The following is a 25,651-nucleotide window of genomic DNA, read 5'->3' as shown; positions in this document are numbered from 1 at the left end:
TGTTTATAAAGGATCGTTTCTTAAATTATAAAGGTGATATAGAAATTATGTTGTTTCCCTTCAAATAGGTCGCGACTCGGGTCAAAGACGACAATTAGGCTTCGTGGTCCAGCCGCATTTTTTTTATTGAAATAATTTGAATATTAAAGCTGTGATACCTCCCGAGTAGAATTTTGTTTTTCTTAGCTCTTTTGGTGAAGTATATTACCACAGTTATGTCTATAACATTGACTAATAATGAAGGTTGGGCTGGTGTCTCCGTTAATATTGTCCTTTGGTTGATGTGATTTTTGTCAATGTTGAATTGACGAGATACGATAAGTTGTCAATTAAACATTTGGCAGAAAATTTCATTTTTCAGAAAAATGTTGAATTGACGAGATACGATAAGTTGTCAATTAAACATTTTGCAGAAAATTTTTCAATGGCTAAATCAAAGCAAATGAGCAATCCAACATTTTTCTGATTTTTGATAAGATATTATCTTGTTATCTAAACAATTTACTGAAAAATGTCAACTTATGGGGCAAAGTTTTTCTTATGTTGATGGCACTTTCATGCTTCCGTACGGTATAGTTACACAACTCTATGAACGTCACGTCCACCAGTTCAATGCGTAACGGTAAGTTGTTAGTCGATGTGCAAGTTTAGAGCGCCCCTTAAAATCACTTTGCATCGCCTACATCTCAAGGGCAGTGTGGATTCAAACTAATATACTTAGCTGCTATATACACATATGCCAGTTTCTATCTCGCAGTTCTCACTTCTTACTATACGCTCACTGTGGAAACCCATGCAGTATCATAAGGTAAGATTTCGAATCTCTCGTATATATAGATCGTAAATAAATTCCCATCATTTACTGTGAGAGAACCAATTCGTTCAGATCGATGTATATGATACGTTCAAGAGGATATATTAAAATTGGGTCGAAATTCAAAGCAGATATATTTATATAGGCCTATGTATAAACTATTACACATATAGATAAAGATCGGCTTTCGTATTACAGAACTTGATCTTTGAAACTATCTCCGGCTTGTCGCTTGCGGCAATTTCAAGACCAACAACAGCTCGCCTATAAAAGCGTCAACATACACTGCCTATTTTACGTAGTCTTAACGTTTAGGCAATGAACTTGTGTCCAATTAATTTCCAGATTGTAAGAAATTTTTCTATTAAAAAAAAGTAAAATAAATACAAAGAATTGTGAGCCACTTCTAAGGGAATATGTATGCGGAATGTATAAGCGCAAAGGAATATTTAATGTTTTAATTTATGGAAACCAAAAAAACATCATGTTTCCACCAAACAGTCGGTTGCTGGTCGATCTGTACGCAGCTGGGACGTAACAACACTAATAGTGCCTATCTAACGCAAGCATACTACACGGTTAACGACTTTTAATTAAGGTACCAATACATTGAAGTTGGGCTTGAATCTACAGAAATATACAACTCGAAGCATGTTTTCATCGATCAGTATTAATATTACCGCTAGACTGCGTCTGTCGTTAGGCATTTCTCTTGCAGTGAAACAGACGGGCGATAGCATACGATAGCATACGTACTGGGGACGAGGGCGGCCCGGAATCGTACAGACAACCCTATACCAACACGTTATGACCAGAAGTCAAACGTACCCTTATCATTTTCAGCTGGTATTTTGAAAGAATAAGACCATTTTCTTCCTTTGATAAGTAAACGAGTAAATGTTGATATCCTCATTTTCTTTCTGATGTTATTACTTTGCGGAAAATACAACAAATGACTCAATAAAAACAAATTGAAGAAAGTTTGTTCTAGCGCGGCCAATCACCTTTCCTTTCGCTCCGTCTTCTTGATTTGTATTATCTCATTGAAGTAACATCGTAATCGATTTATGACTATGATGTATAGTGAGAAGGGCCTGGTAATCGGGGAAGGGAACAAAGAGGAGTGGGGTGGGGTGGTGAGGGTGGAGGACACATGCATACCCCTACTATTTTCAAGCTATACGGGACACATTTAGAAAAGTAAAATATTCGACTTATAGGCTATAGGTGCAATAGTTAGAAAAGTTTATATACACTAAAGTAGTTTATGAGAAGGGTCACATTCGAGATTTTCACAAAACTGACGGGATGGTGGTGGGGACGTGCTCCTCAAAAACAAAATCGAAACTCTATCCAACCCAAGGTCAGAATAATATAGTTTTAAACAATAGAACAACACACTGCCAGTGCGCATCTATGACATCACACCTGTTTGCTTCAAAGTTCACTTATAGTACGAACTGATCATTTCATTTATCAGTATCTCTAAAACCCAATGTATGAATCAGTAAATAAGCTAAAGCTAATTACAAGTAAATACATTTCCCTGTGGACTATCATTGTTTACATTGACCGTGAGTTAGGGTCACCGTGCATAACCCAAGATAAAACAGCTAGTAATGCACACCATGGTTTACTCATTGACTGAAGTATATACTTACGGTAAAGTCCTGTAGCTTATATAGTACTGCGGTTTTAGCGAGTTTATTCTCTTATTGTACAAACAGATAACGTTTATGACAATAAAGGCAATTCGGAGACTTATTTATGATTACCATATGGCGGGGTAACATCAAAGATTGTAAACAAGAGCTTAAACGTGTATATATTTATTTTGGATCGAGCAGTGGACGTACTCGAAAGTACTCGAAAGTAGTTGTTTGACACTGTAACAGGAATCACACCCTATGGTAATATCTTCGTTGTTTATAGTCTTCATTCGAACAGCGATACGCCCCCCTCCCCCACCCCAATCCCCAAAGAAAACAAAAACAGCAGAGACCTAGGATGGTATTTCTTACCATCGGGCTCCAATCCCCTCCTGAATAGCAGTGTTTTATATACAAAGCAATGTATAACACGATATACGAGATATATCGTCTGTATTGAGATCAAACTAGAAGGTTAAAGAGCGATGGCCACTGTCATTGTTGTAGAAAGGCCCAAGCACAATCGGCACACTAATTGTCCCCCCCCCCCCCTGGTTTAGTGCGGTAAAATATACTAACCTTTGTACGAGGTAACCAGTGGGCAAAAAAACCACAGAGGAGTCTTGACAAATTTTTCTATACTCTAGTGTCATGTCCCACTTCAGAGCACTCGTATTGTCAGTATACGAGCAGCACGGTATGAATATCATGTTTGCACTGACAATACGAGTGCTTTGAAGCTTGATATAGACAGTTTAGAGAGGTATTAGCATTGGCTGGTCTTGAAGTAAGAATGAAGGGGCGGGGGGGCGTCATATTTCGCATCCAAAGGGACAACCTGTAGTTATTTAATATAATTATATATAATTATATATATATATATATATATATATATATATATATATATATATATATATATATATAGGTATATATAGGTATATATATGTATATTCATTAAGTTGAACATCTCATGGTATACACATTGATATAATATAGTTTTCCGTTACTATATCAGTTCCTCTCAGTTCCAGGATGAAATTTGACGATGTTTTAGAGTCGATCGGAGGATTTGGCCGTTACCAACGGCGTCTTTACTTCCTGGTCTGCATAATAGCTATACCGAATGCGGTCCAACTATTACAACAAGTCTTTCACCTTGGTAATAGGGAAGACCATTGGTGCTCCGTCGACGAATTTGCAGACGAAGTGGACCAATGTTATAACGATTACCGTAAAACCGACCCAGTGGAATACCGTCTATGTATCGACAAATACAGGAATTTAACGATACCGATGACTGAAGAGTCATATTCACAATGTGAACGATATGTCTTCTCTTTCGACACCGGTGTAGATGTCGGTTTTCCGGTTATCAATTACACGATAGATGATCAACACGGTAACTTCTCCACGATACCTTGCGATAATGGCTGGGTGCAGGACCGCAGTGTATTAGTCCGCACAATTAACTCTGACGTAAGTGAAATGACATTTCAGGAAGAATCTTAATTAATAACTTTTCGCAAAAAAAAAAAGCTTAAAAAGATTACTGGTGTTTGTGGTAGAGAATTCACAGATAGTGCATTGTATCGGGGCATTGCGAGCTGTTGTCCTTGTTTGACCCCTCAAGTAATCATATGTCCCACTGCCCTTCGAATTTGTCCCCACCTCACCCCTCCACCTCGGATTGAACCCTCTTTCCCAGCCTACGATAACTTTAACCTTCTTAATTTACCCTTTCCGTTGAAAGAATGAAGACGTGAGTTGTCGGTAGAACCCTTCGGCTCGCCGAGAGCTGTATGTAACTGGTCGATGTTGAAATGTCTCTGTGTAAAATTCTTATGATATCAATCCAGCTTCTATCCATATCTTCAATGACTGATCATAGAACAGAAAGCACCCCAGAGGAATTCTAAAACAGTTTAGTCTCAGAAGTGTGTAGACGTATCACAAACCGTTTTATAAGTTACCCACCAATTCCACTTAAGATGAAATTAATTTCAGTGGTAAGTGGAAGGTAAATATTCAAACGGTATACGTTTTGCAAAATTTGCAAGATGTAAACAAATCTGACTGCAAGATTTTCCGTGATCTCTGTAAAGTGAAGCTTTACACCCGAAATGGCATGGTGTAATAGCATAGACAATTGGGGACTCTTTTCCAATGATAAGGCACATTAAAGTTGCATAGCACATTATATACATATTACATGATAAATCTGATCACATCACCATTCTGAAAATGTGGTCCGTTTGTTATTTGTATATATCATCATGCTTAGCTAAATGCCATGCAGCAAAATTATGAGGTAAACAAGCCCACATGAGGCACGTTTTGTAGAGGGGGGGGGGGGGGGGGGTGAAACACTCAAAATTTATAGTTTGTCAGTTCTTTTTATAATGTTGAAATGTGCTTCTTATGTTTGACATACTTGTTGCACAGGGTGTAAGAAAAAGAGCACCGGCTACAACACCCAAATACACGCGAGGTTTGTGTGACCCCGTTAGTACATGGGTTTCTCAGTGACCACCTTGTATTTAAATACATGTATTTACATTCATGAACCCTTTACTGATGGGATTTTTTTTATATTAAAATTATTATTTTAGTTTGATCTTTGGTGTGATCGGGAATCGCTGGCTCGTATCAGCCAATCTGTGTACTTTGCTGGGGTATTCTTCGGATCGCTCTTCTTTGGATTGTTAGCTGATTGGTAAGCTGCACATCTATACTTACCACTATTCGCATGTATAAGTGACACCATAGCTATAAGCAGCCACATTGTGTCGAGATTATATATATAAATAAGTACACGCACACACACACACACACACATATATATATATATATATATATATATATATATATATATATATATATATATATATATATATATATATATATATATATATATATATATATATATACATAAAGTCTGTTCAAAGTATCTCTTTCGAGATCCGGCTTTAGGAATCACAAATGATTTTCGAGTTGGATAGCATCATGTTTGATCTCTAGAGTAGGGCAAAATATGTCACCAAAAACAGAACTAGTATTGTTCGATATAGGTGACAAACGCCTACAGTGGAATTACGATCTTCCTTACCGGTTTCGAACCTCTGGACATACAATCAGCGTCCATAGCCTAGTGGTTAGGGTGTCCGCGTACAAAGCGGGAGGCCCGTGGTTCGAATCCCGGTGGAGCTTGAAAGTTTTTTCACTGTCCTTGATTTTCCAACTCATTACGATTTTCATTTATATATATATATATATATATATATATATATATATTATCAATTTTAAGCTGACAGTAATGAATAGGTTTATATTTCATCAAAAGATATAAATTACATCATGCCTGACAACCCCCCCCCCTCCCCACCCCTTCCACTTCGTATTTTAAAAAAGAGGGATTTATTGAGGTTTGCTGGTCAAGAACAGCACATTTTGTCACGTCAAGTGGTCTTTTGTGCAGATAGCCAGATACCATTACATGCTAAATGTTACAGGTCATATCTTTTACCTTCATCTTCTTCTAGGATTGGCAGATTCAAGACCTATTTCATTGCTGTCCTGACGGTTGGTATCAGCAGTATAGTGAACTCTCTTGTGCCGACTTACTGGGCTTACGTCATTTGTCGCTTTTTCGTTGCTACTGGCAATATGGGGACATTCGAAATCGCGTTTGTTATAGGTTTGTTATACCTTTGTTTCTTTGAACTGTCAATATAGAAGAAGAAAACACAGAGAACAGAGGCATAAAAGAGAAGGTAAACAAAGCAAAACAAACTCGTAAATTGTTGATAACAAGTTGCATAAAAAATCCGCGAAGGTTTTACGGTGTTGTTCAAGGCCATCTCACGCGACTTTACGACACTTAACCTCTGGCCATTGGTAGCTTGGTTGCGTTTCTTTGTTTACACGAGAAAACATAAAAACAAAACAAACATAATATTAAGAGCAATTTTCAGTAGAGGGAAGTCAAACTTAAACTTACACTTAAGATCACAAGTCCATTCATTGCCTTAACCACTTGAACACCGCGTTAATAATTACCCTGCTGCACTAAACTGTGTGGAGATGGCAACTCTTTATTTTAACTGGCGTGTGTAGGTTCCTCCGAGTAATGTAATGTTATATGTACTATACCCTAGTCTAGTGATTCTCAAGTGCAATATAATTACCAACATTTACTTTAGCCAAAAATTATTTTAATACAAACGTATAGTACGGGCATTCGATAATAATACGTCCAAACTTGCGTGGACGAAGAATTAGTCAGTGCATGTTTGCTGTGTGGCAACAAAACAAGTTGATCTAATTGAAATTGGATTCACCATCTTCAGGTCTACTTAACACAGTCCCTAACGTGCAATGATAAGTAAAGGGAACATCAGCCTAACCATCATCAGTTGCTACATATGACAAAATGACAGAGATCTTATATCAACTGTCCCAAACAGCTATGAGAAATTCTTTCTCCAGCTTGGGAAAGTTTAAAAGTTCGGATCTGCATGCATGGGAGTGATATCCTAAGTGCCGCTAGGAACCTTTAATATCTCACTTTAGTTTGTCCTTATCATATTTGCAAGGTAGAATGTTGACCGGGTTGAAACTGAAATCAATGCCATTACTAGGACATGTTATGAGGCTCAATATTCGAAGTTCGCCATTTAGCAAAACCAGTGACAGAAAAGAAACATTGTAATGAAAAAGAAGATGAGAAAAACAATTGCAGCACATGTGACTCAATGATGTTGCAGTTAGACTTGATCAAGTCTTCGGCCTTGTTTGTGAAGGTATAATAAATCTGTGATATCTTCAAAATGAAATCAGATTTTTCTTAGCTGTTTGGGGGAAGTTGATCGTTACAGTGTTCTTCTCTAACACACAGGACTAAACATAAATGGTTGGGGTTGTGTTTGATTTAAACAAGTGCTGCAATGTATAGGGAAAAATTACATGTAGCAACGAATTATTGTTCGCTGTTTGTAAGTATACTAAAAGTTCAGTTTCAATCTGCTACACTACAAGTATACATCGTAGAATAATTTATTTCCAGTCCATTGTTAATGATTCGTTCATTTGTACAGGTTCCAAGTGATTATATCGTCGTAAATATGTGATAAGAATGATTGAACTGCACAAGTGTAGAGTAGATAACAGCATGATTTTCTCATGGAGTGTTTTATTATTTTATTATGTTTCCATGACATAGTTCGACCTTATACTCTCTTTGAGATTCAGGAATATATATATGTAACTTATATGTAGCCTATATTCTCAAAAAGCAATACTGTTGTAAATGGAATTATGTTCAGAAGACGTACGAAGGGATGTATGTTAGCATACGATACACACAGAGAACACAGTTATTACTGTCAATCTTAAAAGTTTTGTACCAAGAGTCAAAACTGTAAAGTGCTATAAATCGGTAGCATGAGCGATTAGGATTACAGTAAGAACCTGAGGATATGTATTATTCTAACAAATCCAGTTGTTGGGATTTTCTTGGGATTACACATATCCTCAGTTCTTACTGTAAACCTAATAGCACATACTACCGATTTTTCAGATTTGTCGACGCAATCTAGTTCTTACTGCATGTGGTACAAAACTTTAAGATTTACAGTAGTTACTGTAATCTCTGGATGGATCGGCTGATGTTATTGTTTTACTGAACATCTTGGTTAACTTGAATCACAACTTTCTTCAGTTGGTTAATAACATGTATCTGTTTCTAATATACTATAAATGAAACTAGTTGTAATAGCAGAGAAGATATCCTTTTAAACCTATATGATGGGGTTGGTGTGCAAAACTTCCTAAGCTGGAGCTGATGGTAATTGTAGGCTAAACCGAAAATGTTCGATGATCTCAAAGATATATAGATATATATATATATATATATATATATATATATATATATATATATATATATATATATATATATATATATATATATATATATATATATATATATATATATATATATATATATATATATATATATATATATATATATATATATATATATATATATATATATATATTATATACCCATAGGCCTATTGTACAAAACAAAAAGAACACTGACATATGCGGCTATTTTTCAGTTCCACTTTATTCCAGTATTACATTTAAGTAATTTATAAATACGAAGCTTATAGAATTAAAACATTAAGAAAAGAATAAAAGCAATTACAAAAATAATTAAGGAACGATGTCAAAGTTATGAAACAAAACAAAAACGATGATGTAGTCACTGCTGTGACATAGAGTGTACAGGATGTTCGTTAAGTTGTATACACCCTCATGTGCTACTGTATAAAGGTATCATTGCTTATTATATGGACATGACATAAATACATCTGTAAAGTGTGAAGATTGTGACGTCATATTACATAGACGTATCGTGGTACCGTTTTGGGGACTTCTACTATCAATTTCGTGCAGCGAACAACGATCTTAAGTCTGATAGGTTAGTTAGTTAATGGAATTGACATATCGTAGACTAGAGCTGGGAATACTGCTTGATTATAGAAAAACCGTTTTACAAATATGGGGTAGCATACTTCCGCAATTCAGTCAAAGTTGAAGGACAATATTTATGGCCTAGATGTAAAAAATAAACACAGTGATTTTAGTAATGTTCAGGAAGTCCAGGCCATGCACTATCTTTGCCTAATAGGCTGTTACTGTTGTTGTTGCCAGTTCTTTGGACATCTTCAGCTGAAGATATATACAGCGGAAGATGTCAGTTAGTTTATTACAACAACACAGTAAGAAATATGAATAAACATATAGAAGAGCTATATATATATCTTAGTAAGTGTTGGTGTGTTGTGTCATTTCAGCTCCGTGTACGGTTAGTACACAGATGAGCCAAGTATGTATATACAATATAGACATATCATTATTACAGTTATAGCTGCATGCAGCAGACACATGATTAATCAAGCGGTTAATACATTCCCGGATGTACACCCAACCGTGCACTCCGTAGACACATGCGGCATGTGATGAAATTTAACTTTCACATTTTCCCCCCCTGTATTTTCAGCTACTGAACTGGTGGGTCCAAAATACCGTGTTATCGTCGGTATGGGTACCATGATGTATTTTGCCCTCGGTTACCTATTATTGGCTGGTATGGCGTTGCTGATTCGAAATTGGAGAATACTCCAAGGTGTTTCAAGTATCTTAGTGCTTCTGTGTTTGCTCATTTACCCGTAAGTCATAAACGTAATTATTTCATCGCTCCAATGTAGGGATACTACTTAAGATATTTTAACTCTTTTGCCAGCTGGGCCATATGCAGCTTTCAGTTGTCATAGCAACAGTTGTCATGGTAATGGTTAGTTGTCCTGAGTAGCCATCTCATGAGTCACCCATTGTGGTGTACCATTGTGTGACTGAGGGAGGGGTAAAAACGTGTCTGTCTGTATGTGTGTGGGGATATGGGTGAGTGTGTGTATGTTTCATTGTGAATGTGTGTGTCCAATTTTCTGTCAAAACTCCTAAACGGCAGGGCCAATTTTCTACCAATTTGATGGGAATGTTCCCCAGGGTGAACCCTTGTGTCTCGCTGACCCCGGTAAACCTTGACATATATCTTGTCTACAGTGTTACATTAAAATATACTCATGAGAAAATATGTCCAGGAAAACGTAATTGATCCCACGCCACATGATTTTCAATTACGCAGAGTAATAGACGAGTCGGCAAGATGGTTGATAGCTAGAGGGCGGTATGCTGAAGCCGAGGATATCATTCGTAAGGCAGCCAAAGTCAATCAATCCACCAAGAAACTAGCACCGAATTTTATGGAACAGCTAGAGGCAACTGCAATGGTATGTTATACTGAAAGGCGATCAAATTGTTTAAGTATGTCGTTGGGTAAGGAGATCATCAGTAACGCCACCAAATATGCAAAAAATTCAACAACAATCTTTTTTTTTTTGAATTTTTAAAAGAAAAGAAGCATTTTAATCTTCGACTTTTACCCCCTCGAAAGGATAGGAATAACTTGGAAACCGATGAACTTAATCACCCAATCTCTGCAACATCCCCATCCATAGTACGTGTACTCCATACACAATCACGGTTTAGCGAGAGCAAAAGAAAACAACCCTTTCCCCTCCTCTCTTCATTAAACAGTTTCACTTCTCATCCTTCTCCTGGAATTATCCATTGCTTATATTATGACCGCAGCAAGCTACATCAGACCCCCCCCCCCTTAAAGGTGCATTACTTGCCCTCAGCTGTTGTCGGCAGGTAACAATTGTCAAGCGAACCCTATTGAGCCCCCCTCTTACCAACAATATTAGGATCCTTTATTCTCAGTGCATCTTCCACGATTTTGCCCATTTAATATCACATTGTGTCTTTTCTTGAAGTTCTCCCAATCCGTTATATCATACATTAAAAGACGTCAAAACGACGTCTTTGGGGAGAGGAACGTGAAAGTTAAAAGTTAAGAAAAACTTGGCCCACCCTGGGGGCAACTTGCACCAAAAATACAAACAATAAATGACTCTCATTTCTTATCCTCTCCTTCTTGTAACAGGAAGACGACTCTAACCAAGGTCTAAACCCGCTTTCGTTATTCCGCACACCTAATCTTAGATGTAAAACAATCAACTTAATGTTTAATTGGTAAGAACTACATTCACAGCGTGTCTAAATGTGATATTTGTGATGCACCTCCTATGATAAAATTTGATGCTTTTATACCTTGAAACGTTTTCAACAACAGTCCTTCGATTGATCAAATACTAATCAATCAATACTGTTAGGATCGAATAAGCTTTGTTGCAGTTTCCTCCCAAAGCCTGGTGTACTTTTAGGCAAGCTCATCGCGTCACCGTACTCTATATTTTACACTTGCACGAAGAACCCCCCCCCCCCCCTTCTACCTTACTTTCAATATACGCACATATATAGAACACCAGAAGCCTAACAAAGTAATTAAAAAGGCTCATGACCATGAAGGCAGCTTTAGGAATTTGGAAGTTTTACATTTTGTTATAATTATTTAGATTTTTTCAATAATATAGTCCTATCTCTGTAGATTGTGTTTCTTCAAGGGATATTCCAGTGACAGACTATGTTATAATTTTGACTCTGGTATGACGAAGACCAAAAGAAACAAACCAAGTTCTATATAGGCGTGCCCTTTTTATGGACATTTGGGCGTGCTTTGCTAGTGATCATATGCATTACTTGTTCGGGTCCGTTGACTTGAAATTTAGCGACTTGAGTCAGAACTCGTTACGACAGTGCAAGTATCTGTGCTTTGAAGAGGGCAATGAAAGCACAACCAAAAGAAAGCATGGCTTTAATGGCATCAAATTTCAGCCGAATCTTACATTCCTCATTTTATGTCACTTGCCAATACGAAGATTGTCACAAATGAATTACTAAATGTATATACAAGAATACTTACAGAACAGTCTGATATGATGCTTAAAACTGTGTTTTACGTTGATGGAATTTTGTGAACATTTTAACATATCTATAGAAGCTCTATATCATATTATGGTCCCTAATTTCAAGAACTGTTTTTTTTTGTCTTGGTGGGGGGGGGGGGCCTTTATTCGCAAAGGGACTTTTTTGTAAAGATTCATAATGTTTTGGCTTGATTTTATTTACAGGGCTGTCAATAGTACAGTTTATTACGGTTTATCATTAAGCACTAGTGATCTAGGAGTCGACGTTTACCTTGCTTTCTTCGTCGCCGCCGCAGTGGAACTCCCAGCTTACATATTGGCGGGGCTATTGCTTTATACACGTCTGGGAAGGAGGCTTTCAGCAAGTGGATTTGAAATTATTGGTGGAGTTGCCTGTTTGATCACTATATATTTAGGTCAGTGTAGTTACTAACTTCTAACGTAATTAACTACCTCGTTAAGTTTGCATAGATAAATCACTACACATTTGAAAAACATCTCTTGTGCGTGCACGCAGTGATTAAGCATGCATTGAGACAAAATATGAAAAATAACTAACCTCTACTGACCAGTCGTTAATATGATAAAATAGCTAACCTCTACTGACCAGTCGTTTCAATAAATACACTTGTCCTTGGCCTCGAACTGACACTGGGGTGAATTGCTACATGTGTCAACAAATAACATATTTTGCCTAGTTATTTCGTGCGACATTCCATCTTTAACATTCCATTACCTGATTTTTTTTTTCCCATATTGTGAAAACAAGACAAGACAAGGTGGTTATTTAATACAAATATAAAATACGTTACATAATATCGTAGGAGATAAACTCAAAATAGAGACCACATCACTTTCATTACAGGCATGCATAACATAGTATGTGTAACGGTAAGATCGACAACAATAAATGGTTTGATAGGTATATCACCAAAAATTGAATGCAAATACTGCCGAAAGTTTCGTAGATCAGAAACATCTCCGGGTGGAATCTAATTTCGCTATAGTTTTCTTGGAAATCAAAATTCTAGTTCACTACCACCAAATACTAGTACAATCAAATAAAAAGTGACATTATTTTACCGAACCAATCGGTGATATGACTAGCGCGAACATTTTTTGGTTGATAATATAGGCCCGTATCCATGAATTCTGAATTGGATGGACAGACAATTAATAAAATAGTATTGCTTCATTGAAAAGGGTTTCCTTATATTTTACTATTCTTTCGTTACTTTGTTTTTATGTCATTTCAGAACCCGGGTTTCCTAGGTTGGTAGTTGCCATGGTAGGGAAGTTTTGCATCACAGCATCCTTCGGTCTCATTTATGTGTATTCTGTGGAGGTATTCCCTACTCCACTCAGGTAAATCACAACTCATGATTCATTTATAAGTTAGTGAGCGGCAAGTGTGTGGATGTACGGATGGATCGATTTATGATGGGTGATAGGATGGATGGATAGGTAGGTGGATGGATGGCTAGATGAATACATGGATAGATGAATGACGGATGGAAGGATGTATCTATGTTGGGTGAATGGATGGATGGCAGGATGGATAGATAGGTAGATGGAATGGATGGATGGATACATGGTTGGGTGGATGTATAGTTGAATACATGGATGCATGGATGGATGAACGACGGATACAAGGATGTTCGGTGGATGAATGAATGGATGGATGGCTGGCTGGATGGATGGCTGGCTGGCTGGCTGACTGGCTGGCTGGCTGGCTGGCCGGCTGGCTGGCTGGCTGGCTGGCTGGCTGGCTGGATGGATGGATGGATGGCTGGATGGATGGATGGCTGGATGGATGGATGGCTGGCTGGCTGGCTGGATGGATGGATGGATGGATGGATGGATGGATGGATGGATGGATGGATGGATGGATGGATGGATGGATGGATGGATGGATGGATGGATGGATGGATGGATGGATGGATGGATGGATGGATGGATGGATGGATGGATGGATGGATGGATGGATGGATGGATGGATGGATGGATGGATGGATGGATGGATGGATGGATGGATGGATGGATGGATGGATGCATGGATGCATGGGTGGATGGATGGATGGATGGATGGATGGATTAATGGTTGGATCGATGGATCGAATTATGGATGGATGGATGGATTGATAGAGGGATGGTTGGTTGGATGGTTGCATGATCGATCGATCAATAGAATGAATGGATGGATAGATAGATGCCATCCTATACAGTCATATGTATGTATTACATTGCAGGAGTGCCGGAGTTGGATTTTGTTCGGCAGCAGCGAGAGTAGCTGGTGTTCTCTGTCCTTTTATTCTACTCCTCGGTGATTCATTTCGAGACCTACCCTTGTACATCTTTGGTGGGAGCGCTCTTGTTGCAGGTTTATTAGTCCTGCTGCTCCCGGAGACTCGAAACAAGAAACTACCTGAAACAGTCGATGAAGCCGAAGCCCTTATTGGTTGGTAAGTAGAACTTTATCTCGGCTAACCATCATCAATCTCATCTTTGTAGAACTGTGTAATGATGTATAATACGGGGTTATAAAGAAACATAAAACGGTTTAATTTGCGTATATGAATATATGGATCAATATATTGCGCAATATGTTGTGTCGTCACACTTGAGCAAGACCTCAAACTGTCTACGCCATGCATTATATTTAAATTTATGCAATCCATTTCCACGAGAACTAGCTGTCTGACACAGTTCACCAACCGACAAAAACAAACATAATCTCCTGCCAAAGTTGAGTAATTCTTCAACTTTGTTGGTTCCAGTTCCTGTACTATGACATCATAGATTATTACGTAATGCAATCATCCCAAATGCAGTGAATAATTTCCCAATATTTTTTATATCTCAACAACGGTAACAGCCGTCAAGCTGGAAGTGACACGAATATGTGTTCTGCTATGTATTGGTATAGATATATAACATTGATATCTCAGACGAGATTAGAGGCTTTAATAAGTTTAAATATGACATCATACATGAAGCCACTTATGGTTGAATATTCATTATTTTTAATATTTACTGCATAATTCCATGTTTGATATTTTTTTTAGTCATGTCTATGTCTGCTTCTCTAAGTTACAACCATATATATATTCTACTCACTTTCACTTTGAAACTGCATGAAAACAAAGGAAACTATGGCAAGGCTTTCTGTCGTGGACGTCACACACAAATGACGTCACAAACTGACCCCCCCCCCCCCAAATATGTCGACCTCTTGAGACTTTCAAAGAATGATGATATCCCCACAATATTTTTTTTTAAGATCGAGTTGCTCATCATAAACATTTAACAAGATGGCGGTTATTTCCTTTAATACGTTGTTTCTAGACTATACTGGCTCTTAACAAAGATAATTTGTGTCATCAATATCAATCTAAGCATGTCATTTGCATGAGGTAATAACGTGTGGCTAGGATACCAGCCTATTAATATTACGTACGTTGGACCAGTGTCTTTTTAATGTGATGGACCTGGCTATTGGTATGGGATTTTTGTATATATTGTGTGCTTTTACAACGCACACAAGCTCATTTCGTTTCTTTTCCATTTTCTACATTTCTTCTTGTTCAGGTGGGGTTGTGGGGTGAAGAATACTGAAGAGGATGAGGACTCTGATGTGAAAGAAGCTTTGAACGGATCAGAAGGCTTAACACTGAGTGAGAAGATATAAAAGCAATTCAATAATAACCAGGCTTTTCATGTTCTCTTGAAAATTCTGGAGAATTTGTGTGTCTGCACTTGGGACCAATTGCTGGTATATTACCAACGAATGATTGATAAAATCACAGAGAGAGGGGTGGAGAGAGAGAGAGAAGGAGAGAGTCAGTAAGAGACAGGGAAGGACTAAAGCACTTCCACATCTCCACCCAAACCCGACTGCCCAGCAGCTATTTTTTTGTTGCGATCGAATCTGTGCTATAAACCACAAAGTGCATTGCTAATGGGATGAGTATTTCGTATAAGAGTGCTGTAGTTTATATATGATTTAAACACTGGTAAATGGAGACCTGTGTAACCATGGTAAGTCTCGTTGGGAATTATCTGTGACTAATTTAGCGCTAAGTAGTTCCACACTGAAACAACACGTTCCTGTGATATCAGATAAATATGTAACCGCCCCGTCCCCTCTCCCTCACCGAGGGACAATAATCACGCGGATGTCCCTTACTTGTGCCGTACAATTAGGGAGTTTTCCTAAATTAAAGAGGATTTAAAAAGGAAATACTTTCATAGCCTTAATTTGAATAGAAGTGAAAATTGATCAGTGTTGGTCTGGTCTGGTTTGGTTTGACTTGGTCTGGTCTGGTTTGGTTTGACTTGCTCTTGTCTGGTTTGGTTCGTTTTGGTTTGTTCTGGTCTGGTCTGCAATGGTTTGAAATTGATTCGTTATATTTGGCATCTTTTAACTTGATCTGATCTGGTATTGGTTCGTTCGGTTTGGTATTGGTGTAGTGTCTTAAGTTTTGCTTATAATTGTATTGTTTTTTCACTAGTGTATGGTCTTTTTTTGTTATTCCTTTGGATCAGGCTACTGTCAGAAACACATAGGATTGCTCAATATTGTAGCCATAGACCACAGAAAGGTATGATTATCAGTGAAGTACACAGGATTTTCAATTTCCTCCAACTGATGTATCGTCGTTTAAGTCGACTCATGTATGGGGAGGGTATTGCCGGAGCCCCCCCCCCCCCCGGGGGAAAAGACTAACATTTTAGATCCCCCCCCACATCTCCGCTCCATTGTGTACTTCATTGTCCGCTAAGCGGATCCTATTCGTGGGCAGAAGAACCTTGGTATAGAGGTCCTGCTTCACTTTTTAATATACATCACTTAAAATGGATGTGTTGGGTTGTGTGACGTTGTTATTAGAATTCCACAAATAAACGACAATTAAATATTTGTGGTTTTTAGATAATTTCAAGTTTGCATTATTCTTTCCCATTTTACACATTTTTACACTTTTCCATATATTTTCACACATTTGTGTACATTTTTATTTCAAACGGGATTGATTATTTATTATGTGTGTCAGGTTTAAATACCGTAAGACTAAACTGTTAGAAATATGACGTGTGAATTATGATACCATATTCAAATTTACAGCATCTGAAATTTACACCGAGTGTCCTTATTTTTATTTTTTATTATATTTTGAGGGGGGTGGGGGGGGGGGGTTAAGCGCAGTAGAAGACAGGCCTCCATTCCATTCATCTGTATTTGACATTCAAATCTTTAGAAATGTTTCGTCTTCAGTAGCGTATGGTACGGTCTTACATGTCCTATGGTTCAAGAGTGAGAGCTGGGACCCTTTATACCCTTCCCTTACTTCATCTAAGCTGGACATGGCGCAAGACCAAATTAAATGTAAGATTAGAGCAAAATGCACCATGATTCATCTGGCATTGAACTAGACAGTAACTTTGTCAGCTAGAACCAGGTGTCAGTAAGAGAAAACAGACTACTGCATAGGCGTATTGGTACTCATTTAATTACTCCTGCAAAGTACCCCAAAATATTCCATTACTACCAAAAGTGCTATTTGAGATGAACCGTCAGTCACATGGGATTGACGGATATTCTTCAATAACTTCTTAATATTTTGGAAATTCAAAGAAGAAACCTTATATGCCATTTTTTTTTTTTTTTTAAGAACTCCCCCAAACAGATAAGAAAAATCTTGCACTTTTCGGGAGATATCCGTTGTTTAAAAATTCGTGTCTGTAAATATGTAATGTCACAGTGCCACTGGGATATGAAACATTTTATACTTTCTCTTTGTTTGTCTTTTCATATCTTCAAGTTGGAAAGTTAAAAAATATTTACCCTGAAAACAAGGCTATCATTCGGTCATCTAGCCAGTTTCAATAGTTAAAGTTCAGCAGTCTATCTCCATTATACTAAACTAAACTAAACATTGCAACAATAAAAATAAAAAAAATAGAAAAATAGAACATTTAAGCAGATGTGACTTGATGACGTCATATTTAGACTTGATCAAGTCTTCAACCTTTAATGTGAAGAAGCATTAAAGGCATTGAAGACTCACCCAAACCGCGTGCCGCGCTCTGAAAAAGTGAAGTTTTCTGCTTGTCGCTACAAAATGCAGACAGTAATAAAACGTGATACCTTGTTACCTTGAGCTGGACCTGAGATGTTCATCGCTTTATCGTTTGTACACTGTGCTGTGGGTATTGACCGCAGCTGTATGTACTGACTGTACACTAGTGTCTAATTACCGACGGTAGCAAGCTGTGTGCGTATTTTCTGGGATCGATGGTGGTGTCTAACACTTTTGTTACACCTCATTCGAAACAAGGTCAGATTACCGGCATTAGGCGTACCTTTTTGCGCGAGTCTTCACACCCTTTAAATCTATGATATCTCCAAATTGGAATAAGATTATATTTTTTTTGCTTGGCTTTTTGTGGGAAGTTGTTCATTATAGTTATCCCTATCACAGTGATCAATGATAATGCTTTGGTTTGTGTCTCCTGCATATTGCTGACACATCATAAATGTTTGAATGATAACGTCTCAATTTAAATGATTTTAATTCAGTCGAACAGAATTCCTTGTTAAACATTTTCATCCAATTTTAATATTTCATCAAGTTTTCGATTTTATACAAAGTAGATTAAGTTTTTACGAATAAAAATGTGACATATACCGGTAATCAGAAGGTTAGTGTAATGTCTTTGAAATTCATCTTTGTCCTTATATATTTCATTTTTCTGTTGAGACGTCAGAAGGTATCAAAGTTCAAAATCGAAACGAATGCATGATCCGAAAATTGCCCTGCTCATGTGCTCGTTGCACCAAAGAACAATCATTACATGTAGTGACGTTGGAAATGTTGGAGGTTGACTCTATACGTTGTTACAATCATACGTGGGATATATTACTGTATTCTTTGAAAAGGTTATCAGCCTGTTAGCGGGCCTATCGTTTATTAGTATTAAAGACGGTAGGCTGTGAGAAGCCCGAACTAATTAGTGAAATTCACATCTATCTTCCAACGGAATGTGAATTGCACCGCGTGTTTGTTTTTTGTGGGTTTTGATTTTTTGTCATACTTTTCAATCCTACTACTCGAGACATTTGAGCTTCACTTTTCCATCTTCGAGGATCCCCCTTAAGTAGCTTTGTAGGCTAATCAACGAGGAACCATAAAAGAGGGTAAGTTTTTAAGTCTCAATTAATTGTTTTTATATTGCTAGATTAAACTCTATAAAGTTTGTGTTGACTTGTAACAATGTCTCTTCCTCAATAAGCCTCCCGGCATGTGATATTGAAACATAAGTTCGGTTTTCCCCTCCTTGCTCCCAATTAATTCAATGTATTGTTTTGTTTGTTTTGATTCATTAGCAAATGTCATGTTAAACTCCATCATTCATGATGTATGTGTAGCGAACTATGCAGGTATAGGTGTTAGAGATGACGAAACAACGCTTTCTCCATATATAGACCCCACCCCCACCCGCTCCCCCTATAGACCCCACCCCACCCGTCCGCCTCTCATTAGATATTTGAGAGTTTGTGAAACCTTTTCATGTTATAAAAAACACATTTGCACTGCAAATACGGTCATTGAAGCCTCGTGGTACTATAGTATTTGTGTGATCTTCGTTAACTGTTTATTAGCTTCTGAGTTGGCTCAGATGTAATGTGAAAGTTAACCAGTTTTAACGTACTAACTTAATAGCAGTTCCACAGTATCGAAAACCGTGCTAGGGAGTCACATTTATCAGGCAGACTTCATGTCGTTGTACTTTCCAGATACCACATGTTATAACTATAAACGACATTGTGTCAAAGCCGTTTCAATTAACATTAGGCGTTGTTCGGAAACCGACAGACTCTCTCCCGCATTCACTTCATTGGGTATTTTTTCAAAGACCCGCGGTGAGTGCATGGGGGGACGGACAGCTGTATCGAACAATCTTCCGTTCAAATGACATTGATGTCAAGCTTCATCAAATGTATAATGATACATTCTGTGGACCTCAAAGACTGTCTTAAAGGCATTGAAGACTCGCCCCAAACAGCGTGCCGCCATCTTTTAAATGTTAACTTTCCGTTAAAGTAAAGTTTTTCTCTTGTCGCTACAAAATGCAGACAGTAATGAAACGTGATACCTTGTTATCTTTAGCTGGACCTGAGATGTCCATCGCTGTATCGTTTGTACACTGTGATGTGGGTATTGACCGCAGCTGTATGTACTGACTGTACACTAGTGTCTAATTATCGACGGTAGCAAGATGTGTGTGTATTTTCTGGGATCGATGGTGGTGTCTAACACTTCTGTTAAACCTCATTCGAAACTAGGTCAGATTACCGGCATTAGACGTACCTTTTTGCGCGAGTCTTCACACCCTTTAAAGGGCGACTTTAATCACAAACTTCACTTGCTACATGGTAGATAGTTACAAAACACTGTTATCATTCTGATACTCATCGATTAAAGTGCCTGGACAACTAAGTCTAACCAGGAAGTGATATGCTAATAACTCCCTGATCTAACATAGAGACCATTAGGTCAGTCTGCCAGGTGGAAAAAAAAAAAAAACATTGTTATGGCCTCAGATCACACGTTTACAATGCAATACAAAGTTATCAAGCGCAGGTGTTGTTGATTGCCATTCCAGTGGTGCTCTGTTGTTTATAAAACTAAAAGAAAATGTTGTCACATTAGTTGAATTATTTGCATTTATAAAACAATGAATTCACATCAACATTTAGCCCTGTACTAAGTTAGTGACCTCATCATAAATTTTTCTTTCAAAGCAGCATTCCCAGAGATTAAGCATAATTTTAAATCTTGGAATATTTTGGAAACTCGAATAGCTATAGGAATATTACCAGCATTCACAGTTCAAGTTTTAGCTTGGGCAATAACATGTGAAGACTAACTATGTTGACTAAAGTCATCCTTTAACCAAAACGGAAAACAGGCCTTCCGTTTTTGTAAGCAGGTTTATCAAATATTACTCATAAATACAATTCCAAGCAAGGCAAGACATCCCCTTAAAATGTGTTTGTCTGTGTCCTTTTTAAGATACCGGTATAATTGGTTACAGGCTATACGATTAGTTAGATATATTCTATTTAGGCCGAGGTGTAATTTGCAGGTCTTATAACAATGACTTCATAAATTTGTTGTGTTCCATAATTGATCCAAGAACGAATCGCTGTTCTCGGAATTGCAAAGTCTTCCGTATAATACTTAACTTGAGTATGTCCACCCAGGGGGGAACCTCGTTATTTGGTTTAACAGGTGCACCGGCAGGTGTGCTGTTACATTAGGGACTTAGAGTAGCAGCTCCCTGCAGGTTACATGATTAGGAAGAAAACGTCAACTTGATAAAACCAGAATACAAAACGATTTTTTTTTTCGATGATTACATTGCACTAGACCTCTGCTTGTTAACCAGAAATAACTGTTACAATACATAATTACAATTCACAATTTGACCCCTGGTTACCCCCAAATGATATTTGACCTCCACCAATAACAATAGGCTTTATCCTCAATTTGGTTCTCCTATACACGAAATATGAGATTGGTCCAAGCTTGCCTTCTTGGGATATTGGGTTTACAAGGTTTTCACAATTCGACCCCTATAGTGACCCCAAGTGAACTTTGACCTCCACCAAAAAGAAAAGGCTCCTTCTACTCAATGTGGTACTCCTTGAAACGAAATATGAGATTGGTCCAAGCTTCACACACACGCACCCATCCGCCTACATGACTGCATGTGTTAGGATTATCATTGAAACCAAACATCAACCTATTTTACTTGATTTATTTGTTTCTTGTTTTTCATTACCATAGGGTATCATTATGAAGTTCGATGACCTTCTCAAATCGATCGGAGAGTTTGGTCCGTACCAGAGACGTTTGATTTTGCTGATCTTTCTAACAGCTGTTCCCACCGCTGTACAACAATTATCGTTGGTATTCCACAATGGGAATGACGAGCAACATTGGTGTGCAGTAGAAGCTTTCTCAGCTGATGTAGAACGGTGTTACACCGATTACCGGGACACCGATCCTGAAGAATACCGAAAATGTATCCGCAAATACCGAAATATAACCATCCCGATCGAAGGAAATTCATCCTATTCGCAGTGTCAAAAGTACGACGTCATCTATGAAGTAGTTGTCGACGGAGGCATGGAGCTCGTTAGCTATACCGCGGACGACAACCCAAATAATACCAAACCATGTGATCAGGGCTGGGTACAAGATCGCAGCAATCTTGTCCGCACTGTAAATTCTGATGTAAGTCTATGGAAACGAAGACAGCCAAAACCCAATGCAATAGCTATATATGAAGAAAAAAGAGCCTATAACAGATCCCATATTAAACCTATGCTCCACCAACTTCACTGTGGCTTCCTGTTCCTGAAGAATGAAGTAACTTCTAATTCTCACTTACAGATTAAGCCATCGTTGGGTTTTGCCGCAAACTATATTTCCAACTTACTCGCCTTACAAATTCCAACTCGCTCACTCAGATCTAACATGGCTTTTCTCCTAAAGCCGCCAAAAATTAAAACCAAGAAATACGGTGGTCGTTCTTTGCAATTTGCGGCCCCGAAACTCAGGAACATTCTTTCCATCCACATTAGGAATGCCGCTACCATAGACAACTTTAAAAAGCGTCCTAAAACCTCACTTATTTACGTGCTACCCTCATAGGATCATTTCGTATAGTTTTAAGTGTTTGCTCTACTATGCTGTATTTGTGTACGCATTCTGTTTCTTGTAAAGTGCATTGAAACCGTCGGTATAATGCGCTATATAAATAAGTATTACTATTATTAAAATTCTTCTATTTATGTCTGCCTTTGATTTACAGTGGAAACCTACATTTAATGACAGTTTAGAATATGCGGGTCTCTGAGTGCCAATTCATCTGTTGTACGGTTACTGGCCACATAGGGTCGTACGGTAGCGAATAGAACATATCTGTGGGTACATGTAGGCTATATGATATGGATGAAAAAGAAAAATACCAATATGAAGTAATTCTTTCTTTTCTTGTTACACTGTACATCGCGAGAGGTCAAGCTGTCTGTCTGCGTGGGTATGAACTATGGAACGCGAAAAGGGCAAACTGATTTCGTTATCTTAACTAAGTTTGTTGTTGTCTAAACAAAAGTTGTTACTGCTGTTTTACCACGCTGTTGCTAAAACTCACGTCGATGTCTAAAATTCCGTTGTCTAAACTTACGTCGTTGTCTAAACTTACGTTAAACTTAGCAACGAAATAAGTTTTCCCTTTTCGCGTTCCATAATGAACAACACAGGGATAGCGGCTAAGCCGTTGCAGACTCTTAGGACTTTGAGAAAAGCTGCATATTTATTTGAGCCAATCGTTTCCCAGTACCGGGAATATTAATGAGGGTTTATTTTTTGCTTTTTGACATATATTTATGAACAAATACTTTTCTCATATCAAAATTCATTACACATTTTACTCATCATCAGTATTTGTTTTCGAAGACTGGCGGACGATGTTTTATGTTATTACTATATATATGACACCATTAATTGATTTATTTTCTTTAAACTATCATTTCTGTTTCGTTCGACAGTTTGATCTCTGGTGCGATCAGAAATATCTGGTAGCGCTCAGCCAGTCCGTCTTCTTTTGTGGAGTGACGGTTGGATCTCTGATGTTTGGGTTTCTTGCTGACTGGTATATTGAAGCATTTCATAATCTCATGCATTATGAGATATATTCTTCAGGCGCGTAGCCAAGGGGGGGGGGGGCGGGCGAAGGGGAAGACCGCCCACCCTCCCCCCCTTGAGCATATTGGTTGTATGTTTTATTTTATATCGCTGGTAATTTCAAAATTAAAAAAGATTAGATGCAACATACAAGGCCTGGGAGGAACCATTTCCAGCGATCTGGGAGGCATTTTCGGCCAACTTTTTTTTGTACGCTTCGCGCCAACTTATGGTGGCGCTATGCTTAGATAGTTTGCCTACAGACTTCGCCCCCCCCCCCCCCCTTGGCAAATTCCTAGCTACGCCCCTGATATTCTCTCCAAATGACTCGTTTGTCAACCCCTCCACTTACCCACGCCTCACCCAGTGTCGCCTTTACTCTTCTTTTTTTGTTCTGCACTCTGTACTGTACTTGCATGTCCCGCTTCAAAGCTCTCGTACTAGGATTAACAAGCAGTGTGAACATCTGAGCAGTTTTAATTTCCATGGATGTTGACAACAAATTAAAAACTAGGACAAGTCGGTCAAGTTAACTATGGTCGTGATCAGTCGAGCAGTGGTTCGTGGGTTTTGCATCTTTAAAACATAACTTGTCCTTTCTCTGTTCCTGAAGGATTGGAAGATACAAGACATTTTTCATGGCTATTTCTATGGTTGGCTTATCTGGAATCGCTAATGTCTTTGTTCCTAACTACTGGGCCTACCTCATCTGTCGTTTTCTCGTCGCTTCTGGTAACATGGGTATATTTGAGCTAACGTTTGTAACAGGTGAGCTTACCACACACGTATCAATATATATTTGGGGGGGGGGGTGGGGGTCGGGTCATATATAGGCCTATAAGCTTCTGGTAATGCTCTTACCAAAGACATGCCAAATGTGAACAAGAACTTCATTTACCTGCAAATATACGCAGTATTGTAGTGCACGTGGAGTGCTTGCGGTATTGTGGGAAGAACTTTTTCATTGCTCATGGTGTTAGTTTTTGATCGGACAACACACCAAGGGTTATAGTCATGTAGGTATACATACATAGTGAGGGGATGGCGCTTGTGGGCGCTGTGACAGGCTCGAATAAGTTGGCTACCGCGCAGCTAGCCTCTGAGACTGCAATTGTACAGAGACTATATGACACTTGAAGTTTCAACGTCCAGTCGTGTAGGTATCATTCACTTGGCCCAGTATGCCAATATTGTAGCGCGCACGCGCACTACAATAATTCCAGACTTGTATTGAGTTGATTTTCCTACCCGTACGGTACTCGATCGTAACAGAGTAAAGTTGTATGTAGCCTACTAGTACCCGCCTTAATTACTTGGTACCCCTTGGAATATAGTGCGTTTGGAATGGGAGGGAGGGATGCCGGGGTGTGGTATTGGAAGCAGACAGTCGGCCCAAACTTTCTCAACCCCAAGCCCGATCACAAATGATTAACTGAAATGAACCCCCGAGTTTTGGTCCATGGTCGTTACAGAAAACTTTATAGGCCTACTCCTCCACCACAGCCACCCCTCCCCCTCCCCCTCCAACCTTCGCCTCGCCCACCAAGAAGCTTAATGCTGGAAACAAGTTTTCCTTTTCATTTTACTCTCCTATTTCAGCGACGGAACTCGTTGGGCCTTCCTATCGTGCATTTGTAGGCATCGGGGTCGAGTTTTACTATGGGATCGGTTATATGATACTGGCTTTAGTAGCTTATTTTGTTCGTGATTGGCGGATACTTCAAGCAATCTCTACCGCGCCTTTCTTTTTATTCTTCTTACTTATCCCGTAAGTATTTTCACAAATTCAATTAAGACACGTAATCGGACCAAGGTAGGCTCAATGGGGAATAATGACGTTGGCACCTTGACATACCATCCTACTTTTGTCAATGAATAATGCCTTTGGCTTTTCATACTTCCTGCCCTATATTAAAAATCCCCCCCTCCTCCTCCTCCTCCTCCTCCTCCTCCTCCTCCTCCTCCTCCTCCTCCTCCTCC

The 25,651-nt window shown here is 38.5% G+C and overlaps 1 protein-coding gene across 1 annotated transcript in view; it reads left to right on the top strand.

The window, feature by feature from the left end:
* Nucleotides 1-599: 599 nt before the first annotated feature.
* LOC139963150 (uncharacterized) overlaps nucleotides 600-25,651 on the top strand; it is a 46,829-nt gene continuing 21,777 nt past the window's right edge. Inside the window, exons 1-16 of the mRNA XM_071963696.1 lie at nucleotides 600-808; nucleotides 3,479-3,939; nucleotides 5,073-5,176; nucleotides 6,003-6,157; nucleotides 9,527-9,695; nucleotides 10,172-10,316; nucleotides 11,033-11,121; nucleotides 12,120-12,331; nucleotides 13,172-13,280; nucleotides 14,165-14,377; nucleotides 15,504-15,589; nucleotides 16,461-16,516; nucleotides 21,767-22,216; nucleotides 23,536-23,639; nucleotides 24,285-24,439; nucleotides 25,271-25,439. Of these exons, the coding sequence (XP_071819797.1) occupies nucleotides 3,496-3,939; nucleotides 5,073-5,176; nucleotides 6,003-6,157; nucleotides 9,527-9,695; nucleotides 10,172-10,316; nucleotides 11,033-11,121; nucleotides 12,120-12,331; nucleotides 13,172-13,280; nucleotides 14,165-14,377; nucleotides 15,504-15,589; nucleotides 16,461-16,516; nucleotides 21,767-22,216; nucleotides 23,536-23,639; nucleotides 24,285-24,439; nucleotides 25,271-25,439 (2,660 nt within the window). The 5' untranslated portion in view covers nucleotides 600-808; nucleotides 3,479-3,495. The remainder of the gene's footprint in view (nucleotides 809-3,478; nucleotides 3,940-5,072; nucleotides 5,177-6,002; nucleotides 6,158-9,526; nucleotides 9,696-10,171; nucleotides 10,317-11,032; nucleotides 11,122-12,119; nucleotides 12,332-13,171; nucleotides 13,281-14,164; nucleotides 14,378-15,503; nucleotides 15,590-16,460; nucleotides 16,517-21,766; nucleotides 22,217-23,535; nucleotides 23,640-24,284; nucleotides 24,440-25,270; nucleotides 25,440-25,651) is intronic.

Source organism: Apostichopus japonicus, chromosome 21 (assembly GCF_037975245.1).
Source record: "Apostichopus japonicus isolate 1M-3 chromosome 21, ASM3797524v1, whole genome shotgun sequence".
NCBI classification, from domain to species: domain Eukaryota; kingdom Metazoa; phylum Echinodermata; class Holothuroidea; order Aspidochirotida; family Stichopodidae; genus Apostichopus; species Apostichopus japonicus.
This window is presented reverse-complemented; position numbering and strand designations above follow the sequence as displayed.